This window comes from Eleutherodactylus coqui, chromosome 4, assembly GCF_035609145.1.
Source record: "Eleutherodactylus coqui strain aEleCoq1 chromosome 4, aEleCoq1.hap1, whole genome shotgun sequence".
In the NCBI taxonomy this organism is placed as follows: Eukaryota; Metazoa; Chordata; class Amphibia; order Anura; family Eleutherodactylidae; genus Eleutherodactylus; species Eleutherodactylus coqui.
In genome coordinates, this window is record NC_089840.1 from 81,843,717 (window position 1) to 81,865,456 (window position 21,740).

Here is a 21,740-nt window from a genome sequence, read left to right on the forward strand (position 1 = left end):
TGGTGCTCCGCCACCATACATCACCCCCCTCCTGTCCATACATCACTCATCCCGCACACTTCGTTCTGCCAACACAGTCAGACTTGACGTCCCCCTAATACGACCCTCACATGCTTACCTTCAGGACTTCACCAGAGCAGCTTTGACCCTATGGAACGCTCTATCCAAAGACATCCGGACAATCCCGGACTCACGAGATTACAGACGTGTCTCAAAGACCCTCCTCTTCGAACAAGCATACCAACTCTCCTAATTTAGTCCCCGCTCTCAAATGACGCCCTCCTGTACACTAACTGTACCACATCTCCTGTACCACCCCACCTCACCCTGATTGCGCTCCCCCATGCATCAAAGCGCTGTGGAACAAATGGACGCTATACAAATAAAGATCATTATTATTATTATCATCCAGCAGAAGGCTGTGATACTGACTGCTGAACTTCCGTATCTAATCCCATCACGCGTGATAATGACTGTTGAGCTTCTGTATCTAATCCCATCATGTGTGATACTGACTGCTGAGCTTCCGTATCTAATCCTATCATGTGTCTGCTGAGCTTCTGTATCTAAGTCTATTGTGCGATACCGTGTTTCAGCAGATTATATCTACTCCTATCAAGTGGGATACTGTCTGCTGAGGTTTTGTATCTAAGGAAACCCTGTGTGATGCTATCTTTGGAATTGATGTATGTAATCTCATAATGTGTGATATAGTCTTCTGAGCAAAGTAGCTAATCCTATAATTTGTGGTACATTCCCCATGCCTCACAAATCCCCCAATCACCTGCTCACCCTCGCTACCCTACTACGTTTAGCTGCGGGGAACATCTCCCTCAACCCTGGTCCACCCCAGGCTGCTCCCTGCCAAAACCTCCCCCTAATCACACCAAAACACCCCCCAAGCCCAACCATTAGTCCACGAGCATTTCCCCTCCATTTTGGAACTCCAAATCCGTGTGCAACAAACTCCCAACCATCCACGACCTCTTCATTACCAAGCATCTCAACCTGCTCGCCCTCACCGTGGATACAACAGTCCGACTCAGCCTTCCCTGCTGCACCGTCCTTTGATGGCCTGCAGTTTTCCCACACCCCCAGATTGAACGTCAGGCGCGACAGAGGAGTAGGTGTTCTCCTCACTCGTTTGAAGTCCACATCCTACGACTCTTCCATCCACTGTCCCTGCATGTCACAGTCTTCTACCGGCCCAGGGGTCCCACCTACCTGTTCCTTGACTACTTCGCCACCTGGCTCCCCCATTTCCTATCCTGCGAACTCCCATCCCTTATCTTCAGTGACTTCAACATCCCCACTAACAACCCCATCACCCCATCTGCCTCCCACCTTTAACGCTCACCTCCTCCCTCAGCCTATCACAACTCTCAGACTCCTCCACTCACAAAGACGGCAATTTGAGTGTTTGCATATGGATGTTGTACTCATAATGTTGATCTAGCTTTCTGACATACAGATGATAATGGGGGATGTTTATTCTGTTGCCAGACACCGTTTCCTATAGAGATCCTGCCAAGGGCTCCTTGTTTATTCAAAGTTTGATCGACTTCATGAAAAAAGATGCTCATAATTCATCTATAGAGGATATCTTCCGAAAAGTAAGACTTTATAAAGAATTTATAAAGGTGTCCAATGAAATTAAGACAGTCTTTTAGATTTAGGCTAACGAATACATATACTTCGTAGCGAACATCATGCTGATTTATTTATATACATCTAAATGTGTCTAAAACTCTATTCCAATGACTTTCTTAATGAATCTTTATGTTGGTTTGATCTCTGTTATTCTGATACATATCTCAGAATCCCCTACATGAACATAGCCATTTACTGGTAAAGATTTCCACTCTAAGGCCTCTCTCACACAGGCGTTTTTGTACAGCGTTTAGCACTGTGTTTTCAGCCCAGCACTAAATGCTGTACAAGGCTCCCATTCATTTCAATGGGGCTGCTCACACAAGGCTGAAAACGCTGCGTTTTGAAAGCGTAACATGTTCTATTCTTGGGCGTTTTCAGCTGTGTGTCTCCCATCAAAATAAATGGGCAGCGTTTTCAGCTGTGCTGAAAACGCTGTAAAGGCAGCATTGAAAAACGCAGCGTTTTTGCAAACACCCCGTGGGAAAGCGGCCTAAGAGCTCAGTCAGATGGGCATTTTTATGTGTGAATTTATGTGCGCAAGAGCGCATGCGTAAAGAAAATTTGTGTGACCGAAGCGGGCTTCACGCTGAAAAAAACGCACTTGGCTGCGTTTATGCGCACAAAAAGTGTGCTGCCCGCTATTCCTTGCTGCAGCTTTCACAGGGGATTCCTTGGATGTGAAACCCTTTGATGCTGTCACATCCAGGGGTTTCACCTTTGGTCAGTGGGGCCGGTGGCAGCAGCGGCGGCTAAATGGACATACAGAGAACATCGTGATCCTCTACCACAGCTGTCACAGTGGTGGCAGAGGACTGCAATGCTATCCCATTGAATGCAATGGGCTGCCGGCAAGCCCTGCAGTGATTTTCAGAAAAGGGCTTTAAATATAAGTCCTTCCCTGAAAATGTGTAAAAATAAAAAAAATATATACTCACCTCTCCGCAGCTGCCGGGGCTCAGACGCATCCAGCCGGGTCTTCTCCCTGCACTGCTTTGAAGTGCTTTCAGCAGGTAGGGATTTAAAATCTCCACCTGCTGAAAAGGCTGCTTCTGATTGGCTGAGCACTGTGAGTAATCAGAGGCAGCTCTCAGCTGTCATTCAATACCTGAATGCTCCCTTTTATTGGTCACAGTGCTCAGCCAATTAGAGGCAGCCCTTTCAGCAGGTGGGAATTTTAAATCCCCGCCTGCTGAAAGCACTTCAGAGCAGTGCAGGGAGAAGACCCGGCTGAGCCTCGGCAGCTGTGGAGTGGTGAGTATATATATTTTTTACACATTTTAGAGATGATTTTCAGGGAAGGGCTTATATTTAAAGCTCTTCCCCGAAAATCACTGCAGGGCTTGCCGGCAGCCTATTGCGTTCAATGGAGCCGGCTGTTGCGCCGGCTCCATTGAATTCAATGGGAGAACATCGCGCTCCTCTGCCACAGCTGTGAGAAATGTGCCAGAGGATCGCGATCTTGACTATATGTTCTCAATAGGGTTGGTGCGGCTGCCGCCGGCCCCACTGAGGACAAGGGGAAATCCATAGATGTGACAGCATCCAGGAGTTTCACATCCAACAAAGGACGGATGCCGCAGTTACTTGCGTTTTAAAATTCACAGCCGTATATTTACCGCTGCACATTTTTGTGCGCAGGTAAATATCGGGCAGATGACCGCTGCCACTGAAAAGCATTGGTTCTTAATAGATGCGGATCACAAACCCAAGTAACATACGCACATAAAAACGCCCGTCTGACTGAGCCATAATTTATGCTAGTTTCTGGTGTAAATTCTAGTAACTATATTGGACTGTTGGAGGCCACTCCCTCTTGTTAAGCCCCGCTGACTTTTTCTTATAAAATTGGCAAGCAAGATGCAAAAATGAAAAAATTCACAGTATGCGCCAAAATTTGTGACTTTTTTCCCAATAAATACCTTTTCCCTATGTATTCAGTGATAAAACAGCATGTGGTAGCTACCCATAGTAGCAGCTGAAGGCAGTCAGAATTGCATTATTTAACTCTTTGTATAAACAGAAGCAGGGATTTGGAGTTCTATACCAAGAGAAAAAAACAAGCTCTGTCCCCTTTAAGGGTTTATTGTTAAATAAATCAGCACAGAATAATGTAATTAATTATCCCAATGTATCTAAAGTAAAAATAAAACCACTTTGCCAAAAATATTAATTTAAAATTTCCTTTCAGTTTTGTGTCTACAGCTCCTCCATAGATCTATACATCTCCCTGATAACAGACAACAACCCATCTCTATGTAGCCTCATCCTGCAGCCCTATTCCTGCCCATCTGTCCCCTGCTTCATGCTAACATACATTTGGTAGATTAGCAATAAGTATGAAATAAATGGTAAACAGTGTGACTGCAGCATCTGACTGCCCAGGGTGTTTACTGTCTGTTACCATGGAGATACATAGATCTGCAAAGGAGCTGTAGGAGCAAAACTGGAGGAAATAGTTCAAAAACTGTTGAACAGTTTTTTTTCCCATTGGATTACATGTACAACAACAGTAAGATAAATGTGATTGTAGACATGGACACAGTCTTTAACCCCTTAATGCTCCTGGACGTACATTTACATCATGGAGGTTCCGGGTTTGTAAGGAAGAAGATCAGGGGTCAATCTCACTCCATACAATATGGCTGTTGGCCGTTTCTTACAGCCAACACCCTCCCACAACAGCTCTGATTAGCGGGGTGCCATTCGGTTGACATGGTATTCAGGGCGTTCTGAAAGCCCCCAGCGCTGCCTTTGCAGATTGTCTATCAAGCCATGGTTTTTGTGCAAATTCGCTTCGGAAATGGTGCAGATTTTGCTATTTGTATTGCAGAATTTCCACACCACTTCCGTACTAGTGGAGCAGGGTTTTTCTGTCCTCACCTAGATGTGGGCAGTGCATCCAATGCCGAGGGAGACAAGTTCATGACTCCTCTCTAGTATGTTCAAACTACTTTTTAGTTTTAACCCTTTGCAATCCACTGTCTGATGTCTGAAGACATTCTGATTGAAGCCTGTGCAGCTCCAATGTCGGAAGACATCCGGCAGGGTATTCTTACTGTATATTACTGGCCGCTCTGTTGTCAAAGGCCTCTCCGGCATGTACCATACGGCAGTACTGGCTCCAGCCAGCAGATGGCGCCATTGTATAATGGTGAAAACAGAAAACACCCTAGCAAACCCTGAATCCAAAATTGGACTGCAAAGGGTAAATCCCCAAATAACCAGTTTTCGCAGAGCCTTTAAAATGCTGAACACAAGCTGCATAATATCATGCTGGTGGTCTAGTGACTCCTAGGCTGATGACAGGTTGCATTTTAATATGTCCTATCATGCAGAATATACCTTACTCCAAATATACAATAATTAACCCCTGACACCTATAGTGATCTAATGGTAACAGCCCATTAAGTCACAGTTACCAGTGCTCTGTATATACAGATATGCAGATTTTCTTCTCTGCATGTTTCAGAGACCCTGTTGCATAGGGAATCCCTAACAATTGCCCCAAATGCAGAGGAGTCTGTGCCATTGCCTGTGCTATGTGGTGTGGGGAGGAGTTAAGAAACACTATAATAACTATATTAATGTATTCTTCATCTTTCATAATTGCTTATTTTTTGCCCCTCATAGGTTCGATATTCATTTAGAAATGACATACAGATGCCAACTCTGGACAGGACAACCAGTCTGAAGAAATTTTTCCTGTTTCCTGGGTATTAACATTTCCCAGCACTGATTTATATATTGCTCGTTATTTACTTTCATCTTTGTAGTTCTTAATAAAGCTGCCCAAAGATATTTGTTGGTTGAATGTTCTTTCAGGCCGAAAGCTATTGCAATGTTCCGCAGCAGCCAAGACACAAGGCCCACGCTGAGGAGCTGGTGGAGGTAGAAATGGCACTTGTCATGGTGGCTCTACCAAACTCCTCCCCAGAGGGACGCGTATGGCCTGTTCCAGGCAATGCTGGGACAGTGGTTACCTGTATAGATATGTAGTGGACTGAAGAAGTTGTCCGTCGTGACACCACCGTTCCTTCACATCGTTGATTATCTGGCGGGTAAATAATAAAGTCCATACACGATGAAAGTTGAATACCTCAATCACAGGGAACAGGCAGTTACTGGAACTTTACTTCCTCAAGGATAACTTTCACATACCAGTGCAGGAAGAACAATTTCATCAAGGTCAGGGAGGAGGAAGGGGGACAAGAACACTCCACCGGCACTCACTTGCTTACTGTAGACAGAACACTGCACGGCGAGCTCCTTACTTCCACTCACTCAAGGTGAGGGTCCTGGGATGGGAACATCAGGATACCTTTACTTGGCCTCCATGCTTTACCACATGAGGGCTGAAGGTACCCCCTGGTGGCTTGCACTCTGTCAAGGAACCCAGAAAAACAGACTGACTGACCCAGACTCACTCCTTGCAATCATTTATTTATGAGTAGAGATGAGCGAACCTACTCGGCCACGCCCCTTTTTCGCCCGAGCACCGCGATATTCGAGTACTTCCGTACTCGGGCGAAAAGATTCGGGGGGCGCCGTGGGTGAGTGGGGGGTTGCAGCGGGGAGTGGACGGGAGAGGGAGAGAGAGAGGGCTCCCCCCTGTTCCCCGCTGCTACCCCCCACTCCGCCGCGCCTCCCCCCGCCCCCTGGCGCCCCCCGAATCTTTTTACCCGAGTATTGAAGTACTCAAAAATCGCGGCGCTCGATCGAGTAATTGCTTGAAACGAGTAGGTTCGCTCATCTCTATTTATGAGCACATCATGTGACAAGACAATTTGTTACATTTTCCAGACATATTACAGCCACACTCAGACATTAGCCCCTTACATGCTGCAACTGTGCAATACACATAACTCAAGACAAGACACTTTGTACAGTGCATCCATACCTAAGACGTGACATGTATGATTATTATGGAGGGGCCAGATATATAGACTTCGGGCCACTACAATATTTCACCTATAGTCCCCATCTTATTACTGGTGGTGAGAAGGCAGTGTTTTGAAGCATTCCGAACCACCTACCAGTTTTCCATCAAGTTATGGTTTTAATTTGCCATTTTCAACATACAATGGTCATTCCAGAACCAATTAGTATTGTATGTTAAGGGACCGCTTCTCTCTCTCTCTTTCCCTCTCTCTCTCCCCCTCTCTATCTCCCCCTCTCTCTCTCCCCCCTCTCTCTCCCTCTCCCTCTCTCCACCCCACTCCCTCTCTCCCCCCCACTCCCTCTCCCCCCCCCTCCCTCTCCCCCCCCCCTCCCTCTCCCTCCAGATCTACAACGTCAACCGCTTGCTACACGGAGGGACCTGCAGAAGACTGGGAGACGGAGGACCCCATCAACCACTTCGCTGACCTGATAGGACGATCTGGCCAGGTAACGGCCGCCGGAGCTGGGGCTTTAAGACCAGAAGTGAACCAACTAAGTGCTTGGGGAGACTGGGACCTAGCCCCTCCCCCCCCATAAGCGCACCCCGGTTTTGTTTTTATTCCGTGCGCTGGTTACATAGCCCCAAATCCACTTTAGACTCTTATTATGCCATTACTACATAGCCATTACTATTTTTTTTTATATTACCGTGCATTGATTTGCACCCATTCTGTTTCATTTACACTCCTTCTACATATGTATGCAAATTCTGAATATGCTAATGCTTAATTAATACATAAAATATCTGTATTTCATGTGGTTATTGGGGGTCGCACCAAACTCAAAAGGTGTACGTCCAACCACCCCCCAAATTCGCGAGGATTGGGAGAAGCCAGGGGGACTTTTCCCCAACTCTCAGTCTGAATGAGGAACAGGCCCAGGGCCCCTCAGGGAACGGCTCTCCCTCTACCCCGTGTCTAATATGTTTCCTCTTTTTTCCACTTCATGTGGAGTTTGTTGTTATTACTTGTTGGAACAGCAAGATTGCTTACAATTTATTAGGCAAGGATAGGGCAGATCCACATCTTAGAGCAGATTCCCTGGAACTGGACCACAGCAGCGATTAAAATTATCTCATTTAATGTCAGAGGCTGGAACAACCCCCAGAAAAGATCTCAGACATTTAACCTCATGAAAAAACATACCCCGGAGGTGGTGTTTCTTCAAGAAACCCACTTTCGCCATAACCGCATCCCTATCCTCCCAACCTACTATTACAACCAATGGCATCACAGTACACACTCCTCGACTTCGAGAGGGGTCTCCATTGCAATAAGCAAAAATGTCCCCTTCGTCCCTACATGGTCAGAGTCGGACTCAGGTGGTAGATACCTATTTCTGAAAGGTATGGTGGCACACAGGCTGGTCACATTCGCCAACTTGTACACCCCAAATAAAAATCAAGCCCAGTTGCTATTACGGGTCTTGACCAAATTTGGAGAATTCGCGGAGGGTTTGCAGGTGGTCGGAGGCGACTTCAACCTAGCATTAGACCATTCAGTTGATACCACCTCGGGTTCCGCCCCGACCTCTCGTAAACAAATCCACAGACTGAAGAGCCTTCTGTCGGATCTGAACTTGCGAGATGCCTGGAGATTAAAACACCCCGAGCTCAGAGAATATACATATTTCTCCTATATTCACACAACCTACCACAGAATTGATTATTTACTAATATCAGGCAAATACCTACATTCAGTTACCTCGGCCGACATTGGCCCACTCACTATTTCGGACCACGCCCCCATCTTCCTCTCCCTGATAGTGGACAGCCTGCCGAGAAGGGAATGGAACTGGCGCCTTAACTGCACGCTAATAAATGGGAGGGAAAACCACTCAAGCCTATCAGAAAAACTGGAAGAATTCTTTCTAATCATCGATTCCCACGAGGTCCCCGTTCCAACTATTTGGGAGGCACATAAAGCCTACATTAGGGGAGAACTGATATCTTTAGGCACCAGAGCTAAACGCCAGAGAAATGAGGAAATTAACTCCCTCCTCACTCAGATCTCGAACAAAGAAACGCTCCATAAAAATAACCCTAACAATGACACTCTAAAAGAACTTAAAAGTCTGAGGGACAAACTCAAAAATGTCCTAAATATAAAATCAGCAAAGACCCTGCTCACCTCCAAATACAAAATTAATATACACGGAGATAGAGGATCAAAAACAATGACAAGGCTCATCCAAAAGCAAAAAGAGAAATCCTTTATCTCCCAGATCAAGGCCCCTACAGGAATGATAGTAACGTCTACAGAGGACGTCACCGCAGAATTTGAAAAATATTACACTGCTCTATACAATTTGGGTAGAGACATTGAGGAATCACAGGACACCACACTTAACTTCTTAAACACTCTAAAACTCCCGGGGCTAACCGAAGAAGATACCTCCTCACTTTTACGACCGGTTACGGAGGACGAAGTGGCCGAGGTTTTAGCTTCCATCCCTAATGGAAAGAGCCCAGGCCCTGATGGGCTCCCCATCCTTTACTATAAAAAAAAAAAATCGCTAACATACTTACTCCATACCTAACCAAACTTTGTAACTCCCTCCTTTCTGGCTCGGCACTACCTAAACAATCCCTAGAAGCTCACGCTAATCCCAAAGGAGGGCAAGGACCCAGACCTGAGTAGTAGTTACCGCCGCATTTCTCTACTAAACTCGGACATCAAATTGTGGGCAGGTACTGCTTTGGATCAACGGACCTCCTCTCAGTAAACAAACATATTTCAGCCCTATCACGAAGTGCACAGTAAAAGTACTTAGATCAATCCGCCTAGGGGCAGTGGGAGAAAAGTCCCTTCCCTCAATGGCCTCGTCCTCCCTGATACTAGCCATCTTAGCGGACGGACCACTTAGAATTGAGAGGGTTTGGGACAAAGTTAAAGATCTCACAGTACACAACATCCTCAAAGGCCCCAAACTAACAAACCAGACGCAATTGGATATCTATTTCCCACACCTCTCTCTAAACTTCTTGAACAGAGCCGGTCTCTATCATTCCCTGAGACGATTTCAGTAAATTAATCTTAACAACCTGAGAGACCCCTCTTGTTTAAGGCATACATCTCCCTCCCCTCTCGCCTGAAGAAGTTGGTCAGTCAACTCCACAAAGGCCTCCTTTTACAGACCGCCCCTGAGAGGCCCTGGTTTCTCAGGGAATGGGAGGGAGAGTTGGGACTTAACCTTAGCAGAGAGGAGAACCTCAGAGTCTTAAAAAACTCACATGGTTTCTCTAGATGTGTACGTATCCAAGAAAACTCATACAAGATTTTGACTAGGTGGTATAGGACCCCCGTCACAACTTCTAAAACGACTCCTGCTTCGTCAGATGTCTGCTGGAGATGGGGGGAAGAAAGGGTAACCGCCCTACATATATGGTGGCATTGCTCAAAAATTAAACCCTTTTGGCTATCAGTCACCAACCTCATTAATAAAATCTGCCACACCTCATACTCTTTCAGACCGGAAGAGATCCTGATCTGGCTACCCACAAGCCAATTCAAACCCTCTAACAAAAACTTGCCGACAATCCTCCTGGCTGCAGCCAAATTAATGATCCCACTTTTCTAGAGAGAGAAAGATATCCCACAAATCCCCCAATGGATAGAAAAGGTCTCACAAATCTTTTGCTTTGAAGAGATCCTGGTCTGGGAGTCTGGCTCAAGCGATGACTTCACAGCCCTCTGGACGCCCTGGATACAGTTCCAGGGAAACAGAAACAACCTAGATACCTAAGAAACTAACTGCCATAAACAACTCTCAATGATCTGCCTAACCCTTCCTGCTCATTAATAAGAAAGTACCTTGCTGCATGTTTTCTTTCCTTCTCCCCACCTATCCTCCCCCTTCTTTCCCCATACTTTCTTCAAATTCAAGCCAGACCAGCGGCTTTTCTTTTATGTGTGTAATATTTATAATAATGTTTTGTTATTTGATACATACATTACACGCTGACCCTGCGAGGCCTGACTGCACCTGATTTTCAATGGCTTTGTTTCCTTTCAATAAAAAAGCAAAAGTTTTAAAAAAAACATATTGGTTGGTGGAAGCGACCCTAAATGAATCTAAATTAGAGATGAGCGAGCACCAAAATGCTCGGGTGCTCGTTACTCGGGATGAAATTATCGCGATGCTCGAGAGTTCGTTTCGAATAACGAACCCCATTGAAGTCAATGGGCGACCCGAGCATTTTTGTATATCGCCGATGCTCGCTAAGGTTTTCATTGGTGAAAATCTGGGCAATTCAAGAAAGTGATGGGAACGACACAGAAACGGATAGGGCAGGCGAGGGGCTACATGTTGGGCTGCATCTCAAGTTCCCAGGTCCCACTATTAAGCCACAATACCGGCAAGAGTGGGGCCCCCCCATCCCCAACAACTTTTACTTCTGAAAAGCCCTCATTAGCATGGCATACCTTAGCTAAGCACCACACTACCTCCAACAAAGCACAATCACTGCCTGCATGACACTCCGCTGCCACTTCTCCTGGGTTACATGCTGACCCCCCCCCCCCCCCCCGCACGACGCAGTGTCCACAGCGCACACCAAACTGTCCCTGCGCAGCCTTCAGCTACACTCATGCCACACCACCCTCATGTCTATTTATAAGTGTGTCTGCCAGAGGAAAAGCAGGCACACACTGCAGAGGGTTGGCATGGCTAGGCAGCGACCCCCCCATAAAAGGGGCGGGGCGATAGTCCACAATGCTGTACAGAAGCAATGAGAAATCCAATCCTGTGCCACCTCCATCAGGAGCTGCACACGTGGGCATAGCAATGGGGAACCTATGTGCCACACACTATTCATTCTGGCAAGGTGTCTGCATGCCCCAGTCAGACCGCGTTTTTTTATAAATAGTCACAGCCAGGTACAACTCCGCAATTGGGAATTCCGTGTGCACCCACAGCATGGGTGGCTCCCTGGAACCCACCGGCTGTACATAAATGTATCCCATTGCAGTGCCCTGGACAGCAGAGCTAACGTCAGATTAAATGCAGGTGGGCTTCGGCCCACACTGCATGCCCCAACCTGACCGGGCTTTTTAATTCATAGACACAGGCAGGTACAACTCCCTATTGTGAAGTCCCTGTGGACCGACAGCATGGGTGGGTGCCAGGAAGCCACCGGCGGTACATAAATAAATCCCATTGCATTGCCCATCACAGCTGAGGTAATGGCGTGCTTAATGCAGGTGGGCTTCGGCCCACACTGCATGCCCCAGTCTGACTGGGGTTCTTTAGAAGTGGACAGATGTAGGTTCAACTCCGTGTGGACCCACAGCATGGGTGGGTGCCAGGAAGCCACCGGCGGTACATAAATAAATCCCTTTGCATTGCCCATCACAGCTGAGGTAATGTCGTGCCTAATGCAGGTGGGCTTCGGCCCACACTGCATGCCCCAGTCAGACTGGGGTTCTTTAGAAGTGGACAGATGTAGGTTCAACTCCGTGTGCACCTACAGCATGGGTGGCTCCCTGGAACCCACCGGCGGTACATAAATGTATCCCATTGCAGTGCCCATCACAGCTGAGGTAATGTCGTGCTTAATGCAGGTGGGCTTCGGCCCACACTGCATGCCCCAGTCAGACTGGGGTTCTTTAGAAGTGGACAGATGAAGGTTCAACTCCGTGTCGACCCACAGCATGGGTGGGTGCCAGGAAGCCACCGGCGGTACATAAATATATCCCATTGCAGTGCCCAACACAGATGATGTAACGTCAGCTGTAATGCAGGTGGGCTAAAAATTAATTTGATTACACTGTAGGCGAGGGCCCCCAAAAATTGGTGTACCAACAGTACTAATGTACCTGAGAAAAATTGCCCATGCCCAACCAAGAGGGCAGGTGAAACCCATTAATCGCTTTAGTTAATGTGGCTTAATTGGTAACTAGGCCTGGAGGCAGCCCAGTTTAAATAAAAATTGGTTAACGTGGAAGTCTCAACGCTGTAATGAGCATTGAAACGTCTAAAAATTGTTTCAAAAAATTATATGACTGAGCCTTGTGGGCCTAAGAAAAATTGCCAGTTCGGCGTGATTACGTGAGGTTTCAGGAGGAGGAGCAGGCGGAGGAGGAGGGATATTATACACAGATAGATGAAGCAAAAATGTCCCCGTTTTTGATGGTGATAGAGAACGATGCTTCCATCCGCGGGTGCAGCCTACGTATTGCTTAGGTACCGCTGCTGTCCGCTGGTGAAGAAGAGAAGTCTGGGGAAATCCAGGCTTTGTTCATCTTAATGAGTGTAAGCCTGTCGGCACTGTCGGTTGACAGGCGGGTACGCTTATCCGTGATGATTCCCCCAGCCACACTAAACACCCTCTCTGACAAGACGCTAGCCGCAGGACAAGCAAGCACCTCCAGGGCATACAGCGCGAGTTCAGGCCACGTGTCCAGCATCCACACCCAGTAGTAGTAGAGGGCAGAGGCGTCACAGAGGACGGTCGTGCGATCGGCTACGTACTCCCTCACCATCCTTTTACAGTGCTCCCGCCAACTCAGCCTTGACTGGGGACCGGTGACACAGTCTTGCTGGGGAGCCATAAAGCTGTCAAAGGCCTTGGATAATGTTCCCCTGCCTGCGCTGTACATGCTGCCTGATCTCTGCGCCTCCCCTGCTACTTGGCCCTCGGAACTGCGCCTTCGGCCACTAGCGCTGTCGGATGGGAATTTTACCATCAGTTTGTCTACCAGCGCCCTGTGGTATAGCATCATTCTCGAACCCCTTTCCTCTTCGGGAATGAGAGTGGAAAGGCTCTCCTTATACCGTGGGTCGAGCAGTATGTACACCCAGTAATCCGTAGTAGCCAGAATGCGTGTAACGCGAGGGTCACGAGAAAGGCATCCTAACATGAAGTCAGCCATGTGTGCCAGGGTACCTGTACGCATCACATGGCTGTCCTCACTCGGAAGATCACTTTCAGGATCCTCCTCCTCCTCCTCCTCCTCCTCTGGCCATACACGCTGAAAGGATGACAGGCAAGCTGCATCTGTACCCTCAGCAGTGGGCCAAGCTGTCTCTTCCCCCTCCTCCTCATGCTCCTCCCCCTCCTCCTCAACGCGCTGAGATATAGACATGAGGGTGCTCTGACTATCCAGCGACATACTGTCTTCCCCCGCCTCCGTTTCCGAGCGCAATGCGTCTGCCTTTATGCTTTGCAGGGAACTTCTCAAGAGGCATAGCAGAGGAATGGTGACGCTAACGATTGCAGCATCCCCGCTCAGTATCTGGGTAGACTCCTCAAAACTTCCAAGGACCTGGCAGATGGCTGTCAACCAGGCCCACTCTTCTGTAAATAATTGAGGAGGCTGACTCCCACTACGCCGCCCATGTTGGAGTTGGTATTCCACTATAGCTCTACGCTGCTCATAGAGCCTGGCCAACATGTGGAGCGTAGAGTTCCACTGTGTGGGCACGTCGCACAGCAATCGGTGCACTGGCAGATGAAACCGATGTTGCATGGTGCGCAGGGTGGCAGCGTCCGTCTTGGAGTAGCGGAAATGTGCGCTGACCCGGCGCACCTTTCCGAGCAGGTATGACAAGTGTGGGTAGCTTTTCAGAAAGCGCTGAACCACCAAATTAAAGACATGGGCCAGGCATGGCACGTGCGTGAGGCTGCCGAGCTGCCGAGCCGCCACTAGGTTACGGCCGTTGTCACACACGACCATGCCCGGTTGGAGGCTCAGCGGCGCAAGCCAGCGGTCGGTCTGCTCTGTCAGACCCTGCAGCAGTTCGTGGGCCGTGTGCCTCTTATCTCCTAAGCTGAGTAGCTTCAGCACGGCCTGCTGACGCTTGCCCACCGCTGAGCTGCCATGCCGCGCGACACCGACTGCTGGCGACGTGCTGCTGCTGACACATCTTGATTGCGAGACAGAGGTTGCGGAGGAGGAAGAGGAGGAGGAGGAGGGTGGTTTAGTGGAGGAAGCATACACCGCCGCAGATAGCACCACCGAGCTGGGGCACGCAATTCGGGGGGTGGGTAGGACGTGAGCGGTCCCAGGCTCTGACTCTGTCCCAGCCTCCACTAAATTCACCCAATGTGCCGTCAGGGAGATATAGTGGCCCTGCCCGCCTGTGCTTGTCCACGTGTCTGTAGTTAAGTGGACCTTGGTAGTAACCGCGTTGGTGAGGGCGCGTACAATGTTGCGGGAGACGTGGTCGTGCAGGCCTGGGACGGCACATCGGGAAAAGTAGTGGCGACTGGGAACTGAGTAGCGCGGGGCCGCCGCCGCCATCATGCTTTTGAAAGCCTCTGTTTTCACAAGCCTATAAGGCAGCATCTCCAGGCTGATCAATTTGGCAATGTGCACGTTTAACGCTTGAGCGTGCGGGTGCGTGGCGGCGTACTTGCGCTCGCGCTCAAACAGTGGCGCTAGCGACGTCTGGACGCTGCGCTGAGAGACATTGCTGGATGGGGCCGAGGACAGCGGAGGTGAGGGTGTGGGTGCAGGCCAGGAGACGGTAGTGCCTGTGCCCTGAGAGGGGGGTTGGATGTCAGTGGCAGGTTGGGGCACAGGGGGAGAGGCAGTGGTGCAAACCGGAGGCGGTGAACGGCCTTCGTCCCACCTTGTGGGGTGCTTGGCCATCATATGCCTGCACATGCTGGTGGTGGTGCCTCCCCAGCTGATCTTGGCGCGACAAAGGTTGCACACCACTGTTCGTCGATCGTGAGGCGTCTCTGTGAAAAACTGCCACACTGTAGAGCACCTTGACCTCTGCAGGGTGGCTTGGCGCGAGGGGGTGCTTTGGGAAACAGTTGTGGATTATTCGGTCTGGCCCTGCCTCTACCCCTGGCCACCGCACTGGCTCGGCCTGTGCCCACACCCTGACTTGGGCCTACGCGTCCGTGGCCGCGTCCACGTCCTCTAGGCCTACCCCTACCCCTCAGCATGCTGTATTACCAGTAATGCAGAAACAGAACGCTGTAATTAAATGTGCCGCTTATTGGCCTGTGGTTGGAGGCTGACTTCGCTTACGGAACGCCAGGAAATAATTTGGCGCAAGCCTGCTGTAACACTTAGCTGGCTGCGAATGATTTTGTAGAACTACTACACCCAGCACACACAGACCCAGAACACTGAGCACAGTGACAGGCAGGCCAAATAGATTTTTTGAACACATTTTTTTAGCAAAGGCCCACTGCTAGAGATGAGCGAACGTGTTCTTAACGAACACTTACGCACCCGGACACCGGCTTTACCGAGGACCTCAGTGTCCGCGCGTAAAGATTCGGGGGGCGCCGGGGGGCGGGGAGAGGCGCGGCGGCGCGGGCGGCAGCAGCGGGGAACAGGGGGGAGCCCTCTCTCTCTCCCTCTCCCCCCCCACTCCCCGCCGCACCCCCCCGCGCTGCCACGGCGACCCCCGAACTTTTTTCGCCCGAGCACGGAATTGCTTGCAAAGTTCGGTGTTCGGGCGAAAAGGGGCGGAGCCGAACACGTTCGCTCATCTCTACCCACTGCCTATATTAAATGAATATGTCTTCTGTCCCTGCCTCCACACTTCTGGCCCTAGGGTATGTCACTGCACTGCAGAGTGTTGCACTATTCACTGCAACACAGCGGTGATTTCAGAGCCCAGACAGAGCCAGGAAATTATTTGGCGCAAGCCTGCTGTTACACTTTGCTGGCTGCGTATGATTTTGTAGAACTACTACACCCAGCACACACAGACCCAGAACACTGAGAACAGTGACAGGCAGGCCAAATAGATTTTTTGAACAAATTTTTTTAGCAAAGGCCCACTGCCTATATTAAATTAATATGTCTTCTGTCCCTGCCTAACCACCACTTCTGTCCCTGGAGTATTACTGCAGGGCGCAATGCTCTGCACAGCCGATATACCAAAAAAAAAAAAAGTGCATCACTGCAAAAAGCAGCCTCCACACTACTGCACACGGTTAGATGTGGCCCTAAGAAGGACCGTTGGGGTTCTTGAAGCCTACACTAACTCCTAACACTCTCCCTATAGCAGCTCCAACACAATAGCACTTTCCCTCAGCTATCTCACAACGCATCTGAGGCGAGCCGCGGGAGGGGCCGATTTTTATACTTGGGTGACACCTGATCTCGCCAGCCACTCACTGCAGGGGGGTGGTATAGGGCTGGAACATCACAGGAGGAAGTTGTAATGCCTTCCCTGTCTTTCAATTGGCCAGAAAAGCGCGCTAACGTCTCAGAGATGAAAGTGAAAGTAACCCGAACATCGCGTGGTACTCGTCACGAGTAACGAGCATCCCGAACACCCTAATATTCGATCGAACATCAAGCTCGGACGAGTACGTTCGCTCATCACTAATCTAAATCCACATGCAGATCCACATAAATCAAAATAAAACTTTATGCCAGAAATCCAAGGCTCGGCCTCAAATCTCTGACATGAGTGCAGGGCAAATCCATGTTGGATTTTTCTATGTCTACACGTATTGTCAAAATCTGCAGGAAACAGACAGATTTTGATGCGGATTTCACTCTCTTATTTGAAGAGGTGATACGGTGCAGGAATTGCCCAGCCAATGCAGCATTTGTGATACGTGTAAACATGTCCTTACGATACATTCACATGTTGTGGAATTTCCAGTGCAGAAAGTTTGCAGATTTTAGTATGAATTCGCATCAAAATCAGCTTGTCTTGTGGATTTCACTTCCTCGTATTCTGTAAAGCTTACGTGTATGAAAAGATCTATTTCCTTCAGTAGTTTTGCATTTCTCTTTTGCATTTACAGTCAGCTTGTTGTGAAGTTACACTGATACTAAAACATGAAGCAACGCTCTTCTACTTTCTCATTTCTGTGGAATAAGTTCATATAAGAACATCCGGTGAAAGTAAAAATGTTCTAAGTAAGACGTGGCGCCCCTGACTGCCCCCCCCCCCCCACCCCCTACAGATCAGCCAGTTGTTTATCTTTAAACAATGTAATTTACTGGAAGAGCAGTTTGTCAGTCCGGAGAGTAGATCCAGCTGAACCCTGCAGTATAGACGGTGCTGCTGATCCCTTCTAGATGGCAGGTAATGTATTCTATTGGAGTCTTAATTATGACTACATCAGTGTGTTTTGTGCATCTGACTTATTATATTCTAGTCCCTGATTACTTCAGATGGATCGGTGATGCAGGGATTATTCTGATTGCCGATTGTAGTCGGGAAGAAATTTTTCCCCCTAAAATGTTTAAAATTGTCTTCTATTTCATGGGGTTGTTTGCCTTCCCCGGGATCAACATTGGAGGATAATAGACTGAAGTAGATAGACATATATCAGCCTTACACACTATGTTATTATGTTAATGTATGCAAAACCGTGATCTGACAACAAAGTGTATTTGCATAATAATAATATTTATGTTAGCTATATGCAGTTTCCAACAAGCGATCTCTGCGCTCCTGAGCTCTGAGAGAGATCGAGCTACAAGACGAAGGTGTTCAGCAGTAGTCACAGCAAAGTATTCGGAGAGCTACTGGCACAAGTATTACACAACCGTATGGCAGATATACAGAACGGGGTTGTTGAATATGACTGAGCCAACATAATTTGTAGAGCAGCAGAACAAGGTAACTGAGACCATGGCCCTGGGTGGAGGCCCACATGGCGAGAAATTTGTAGGGAGGATGAGGAGCTAAAGGGTTAAAGATTTAGGGGAGGGTTACAGGGGTGAAGTTAAGGAAATAAACATCCTCTCCAGGACATAGGAGAGACATTTTAAGCAGGAAATCAGAGAAGGTCCTACCCTCCCGGCCTAAGATTTTCTTATTCCTTAGTCCAGATTAACCGAAATGCAGCTAAGAGTGGAAAATTAAACCAGCTGAGAGTTTGGGAGAAGACCCAGGGGTTGAATCTTGTCATGGCAGTGTTGTGTTGGTTATGTAATGTTTTTACAATATTCATTATTTTTGTTGTTGCTAAATTATTCAAAAATATTATTTATCAGTGTTCATGATTCATTGAATGACAGCTGAGCGCTGCCTCTGATTGGTCACAGTGCTTAGCCCATCAGAGGCAGCGCTTTCAGGAGGCGGGGATTTTTCAATCCCTCGCCAAAAAAGAAGCTGAAGAAGTGTATCGAGGACCTGCTAAAAGACACGTCGGAGATGATAGCACTTCTAAGGTGATGTATTATTATTATTTTCTATAGATAGGGATTACTTTTGGGGTAGGGCTTATATTTCTAGCTCCATGGCCACAGCAGTGGCAGAGGATTATGATCATCTCCCATTGATTTCAATAGGGTCGACGCTGCTGCCAGCCGCATTGACAACAATGTGAGAAAATCAAAATCCACTGCTGCAGTTGTGACAGCTGCAGCAGAAGATTTCGTCAGCGATCGTGTCCCATTGATTTCAATGGGGCCAGTGCTGCTACCACTGGCCACACTAGAAGCAATGGGCAAGATCGCAAAAAGAATGGACGTGCGATTTTGTTTTCACGCTGCATTGCAAGCGTTAAAACATCGCACACATGAATGGAGCCATTGGAAGCCATTGGCCTCCTAATTCTGTTATTTCTTGCAGCCTTGTGTGCTGGGAAATCATGTGATTTTATCGCCAGGGTGAAGGCACTCTTTCTTCACTAGGTGGGATCTGATCTTTGTTGTGGGGGACCTCAGCCTGTTACCCCAAAATAGTCATGGTTAAGTGGCTGCCGACACAACTACTATGATGCATTACGTGAGCACGTAGAAAGGGACATAGTCGTAGAATAGAGCCAAAATCAGGGCAGGTAGAATACGTTAACGTAGATCAGGGCCGGCAGCAAAGTAAGTGTAGTCAAATAACAAGCTAAGGTCAGGATTGGAGAGGTGAGGAAAGCTGGATAGTTAAGGCAAGGGTCAAATATCCTTACAAACTACAGTTACATATAAATATAGTGGAATATGGGATACCCAGATACTATAATAGACTGTTATAAAAAAAATCCCAGGCAAGTCTACTTGTAGAAAGGCAAAGTTAACTTCATGGCAGAGATGATTTCAGGAAGCTTTATATGGCTAAGCACAAAGTCCGCCTTGCTCTGTAATATGTCAGCTGATTGAGCATGCCATGGTTTTTTATTTATCCATCAGTAAAAAGCTATTTCTAAAAAGATCTGTCAGGATCAGGGAATGTAGATCCACCAAGCCATAGACTGGTTTGGCTTTGGGACAAATCCTTTGGCAACACTTGAGGAACCCCGGTCTTCACCCTTTAACCTCACTAATCAGGTTGTGGGCTTCAGTGTGGGATCCCCAGGCAAATACTCAGGAAGTAGTCTCAGTACGGTGGCCGCTGATGCTACTAGAGGCCTAGGCTCGTTATGTGAGGGTGTGACTATAAAGTTTAGTAGGAAATAATGTTGAGGGATCTAAGACTGAGATCTGCATGACCGTTTTAACCGACTCTTACAGCGGGTCAACAATGTTCTACTTCTATCCAACAGTCTTTCATTTTGAATTATATTCTGTAGATGAACTTAGAAGAGTCCAACCGCAGTTAATACAACGCTGCAGCAAACCACTTATAAAAGGGGTGGTAGATGTCTTACAGCATCTAAGGATACTCAATGATGCAGAGGTGGAGTCGATCAATGAAGGTAGCAATCTGCGTGCAGACAAATGCCGATTACTGATTGATACAGTGATCAAAAAGGGAAATTACAGTTGCAACGTACTACTCCAAGAAATCAAAAGACAGGATCCGACACTAAGTGAAGATCTAGGAATAACAGATACAATTATACTAGGTGATTATATTACATTATTTTCTAGTGGTGACTGGTAAATATGTTCATTGCTGCCCGCTATTATCTGCTCTGGTAAATTGATAGTTTGGCTATACATCTGATTTCACCGTACATCACCTCTGACTGCTAGAGTGACATGTTGCATCGTTATCTTACATAGACAACCCTAAAAATGTTGGTATGTCCCATCACTCAAGAAACATATGAAGTGTCCAGTGTTGGCACAATACAACAATCACATGAAATGACTATTCATTGTCCATAAAATACAGTTCAAAATATTATCAAAGACTTACATGACTATCCACAACCCATCTCCTCCATACATCTCTGTCCTAATCTCCTGGTACCTCCTGGTTATACTGGGATTGTTATGCACTTTAAATTCCCACTCAATGAATTCTTGGTTTTATTTTAGTCTTCTTGTCTTTTTGTGATATGTATTTTATGTGTTTTCTTAATAAACTGTTTGGTTTTATACTCCTTTTTTCTTTGCGTTAAAGTGTTGAACATGACTGAACCCTTTACTAGAAAAACCTGCATGTCTTTGTCTGCGCTCATACTGATTTCTGTGTTTCTCACAGTTGCAGGTCCTGCAGCCGCTATGAATTTCAACTGAGAACAATCGAATTTAAAGTCAAAACATTTTATTGAAGACTTAAAAAAAATAGATATTGACATGTATTAAGAAACAATAAAGATAGATTGCAACGTCTCTCTTCTGTATATCAATAAATGACTTCCATTATAAATTAATACAACTAACCCCACCCAGGGACCAACACTGTGAAATTTCATAAAATTGGTTCAGGCAACTTGCCCACTATTAGGTATACGTATTACCCTTATGAAGGAGGAACCCATCCACTCCCTCAGGAGCAAAGCATAAACTGAGTAGGAATTACCGAAGAAATACAGCTCTTCAAACAGGGTGAGCTTTGTAGGACCTTTTCTTGTTGACCTACTCCAGGAATGCAATAGGTTTAATTTGTGTTCCAGTCTAAAGGCAAGAGATCCAAAAAGGCTCCCTGAACCTGCGTCTAAACGCACTTTTCGTGCACCGCTAGCTGCTCGTTAACTTCAGGCCAAACTAAAAATCGTCATTCAGCCTTATCAGCAGTTCTCCATTGGTTGTGCTGATAGCACTGTTTCCCATCGGAGAACAAAAGAACTGAAAGCAGATATGAGCCCTCGGGCTATTAACTGCTTTCAGCTAGGTTTCATTTGCACACTAAATTGCTATTTAAGTAGCCGAGTAACTACTTAATAGTTTACGCAAAATGATCACTGAAACTGTCGTTTGAGCAAACTTTGAGCGATCATCGGCCCGTGTAAATGGACCTTAAGTCTAGGTCAAGCAAACGTTTTAGGACGAGTTAAGATTTTATAAATAAGGCACGGTGAGAAGTTTTGCCAGACAAATCTAGTTATA

At 47.3% G+C, this 21,740-nt stretch overlaps 2 protein-coding genes across 3 annotated transcripts in view; both read left to right on the plus strand.

The window, feature by feature from the left end:
- The window catches only part of LOC136625527 (caspase-1-B-like), a 69,480-nt gene extending 64,029 nt beyond the window's left edge, over positions 1-5,451 (plus strand). For both annotated transcript variants that reach the window (XM_066599778.1, XM_066599777.1), the window contains 2 exons: positions 1,504-1,613; positions 5,284-5,451. In XM_066599778.1, coding sequence (XP_066455875.1) covers positions 1,504-1,613; positions 5,284-5,373 — 200 coding nt within the window. In that variant the 3' untranslated portion in view covers positions 5,374-5,451. The remainder of the gene's footprint in view (positions 1-1,503; positions 1,614-5,283) is intronic.
- Positions 5,452-17,466: 12,015 nt separating this feature from the next.
- LOC136624665 (caspase-1-B-like) lies at positions 17,467-21,023 on the plus strand. The gene is made up of 3 exons (XM_066598619.1): positions 17,467-17,604; positions 20,033-20,308; positions 20,893-21,023. Exons 1-3 carry the CDS (start codon positions 17,598-17,600, stop codon positions 20,925-20,927), a joined length of 318 nt encoding a protein of 105 aa, XP_066454716.1. The 5' UTR covers positions 17,467-17,597; the 3' UTR covers positions 20,928-21,023.
- The last annotated feature ends 717 nt before the right edge of the window (positions 21,024-21,740 follow it).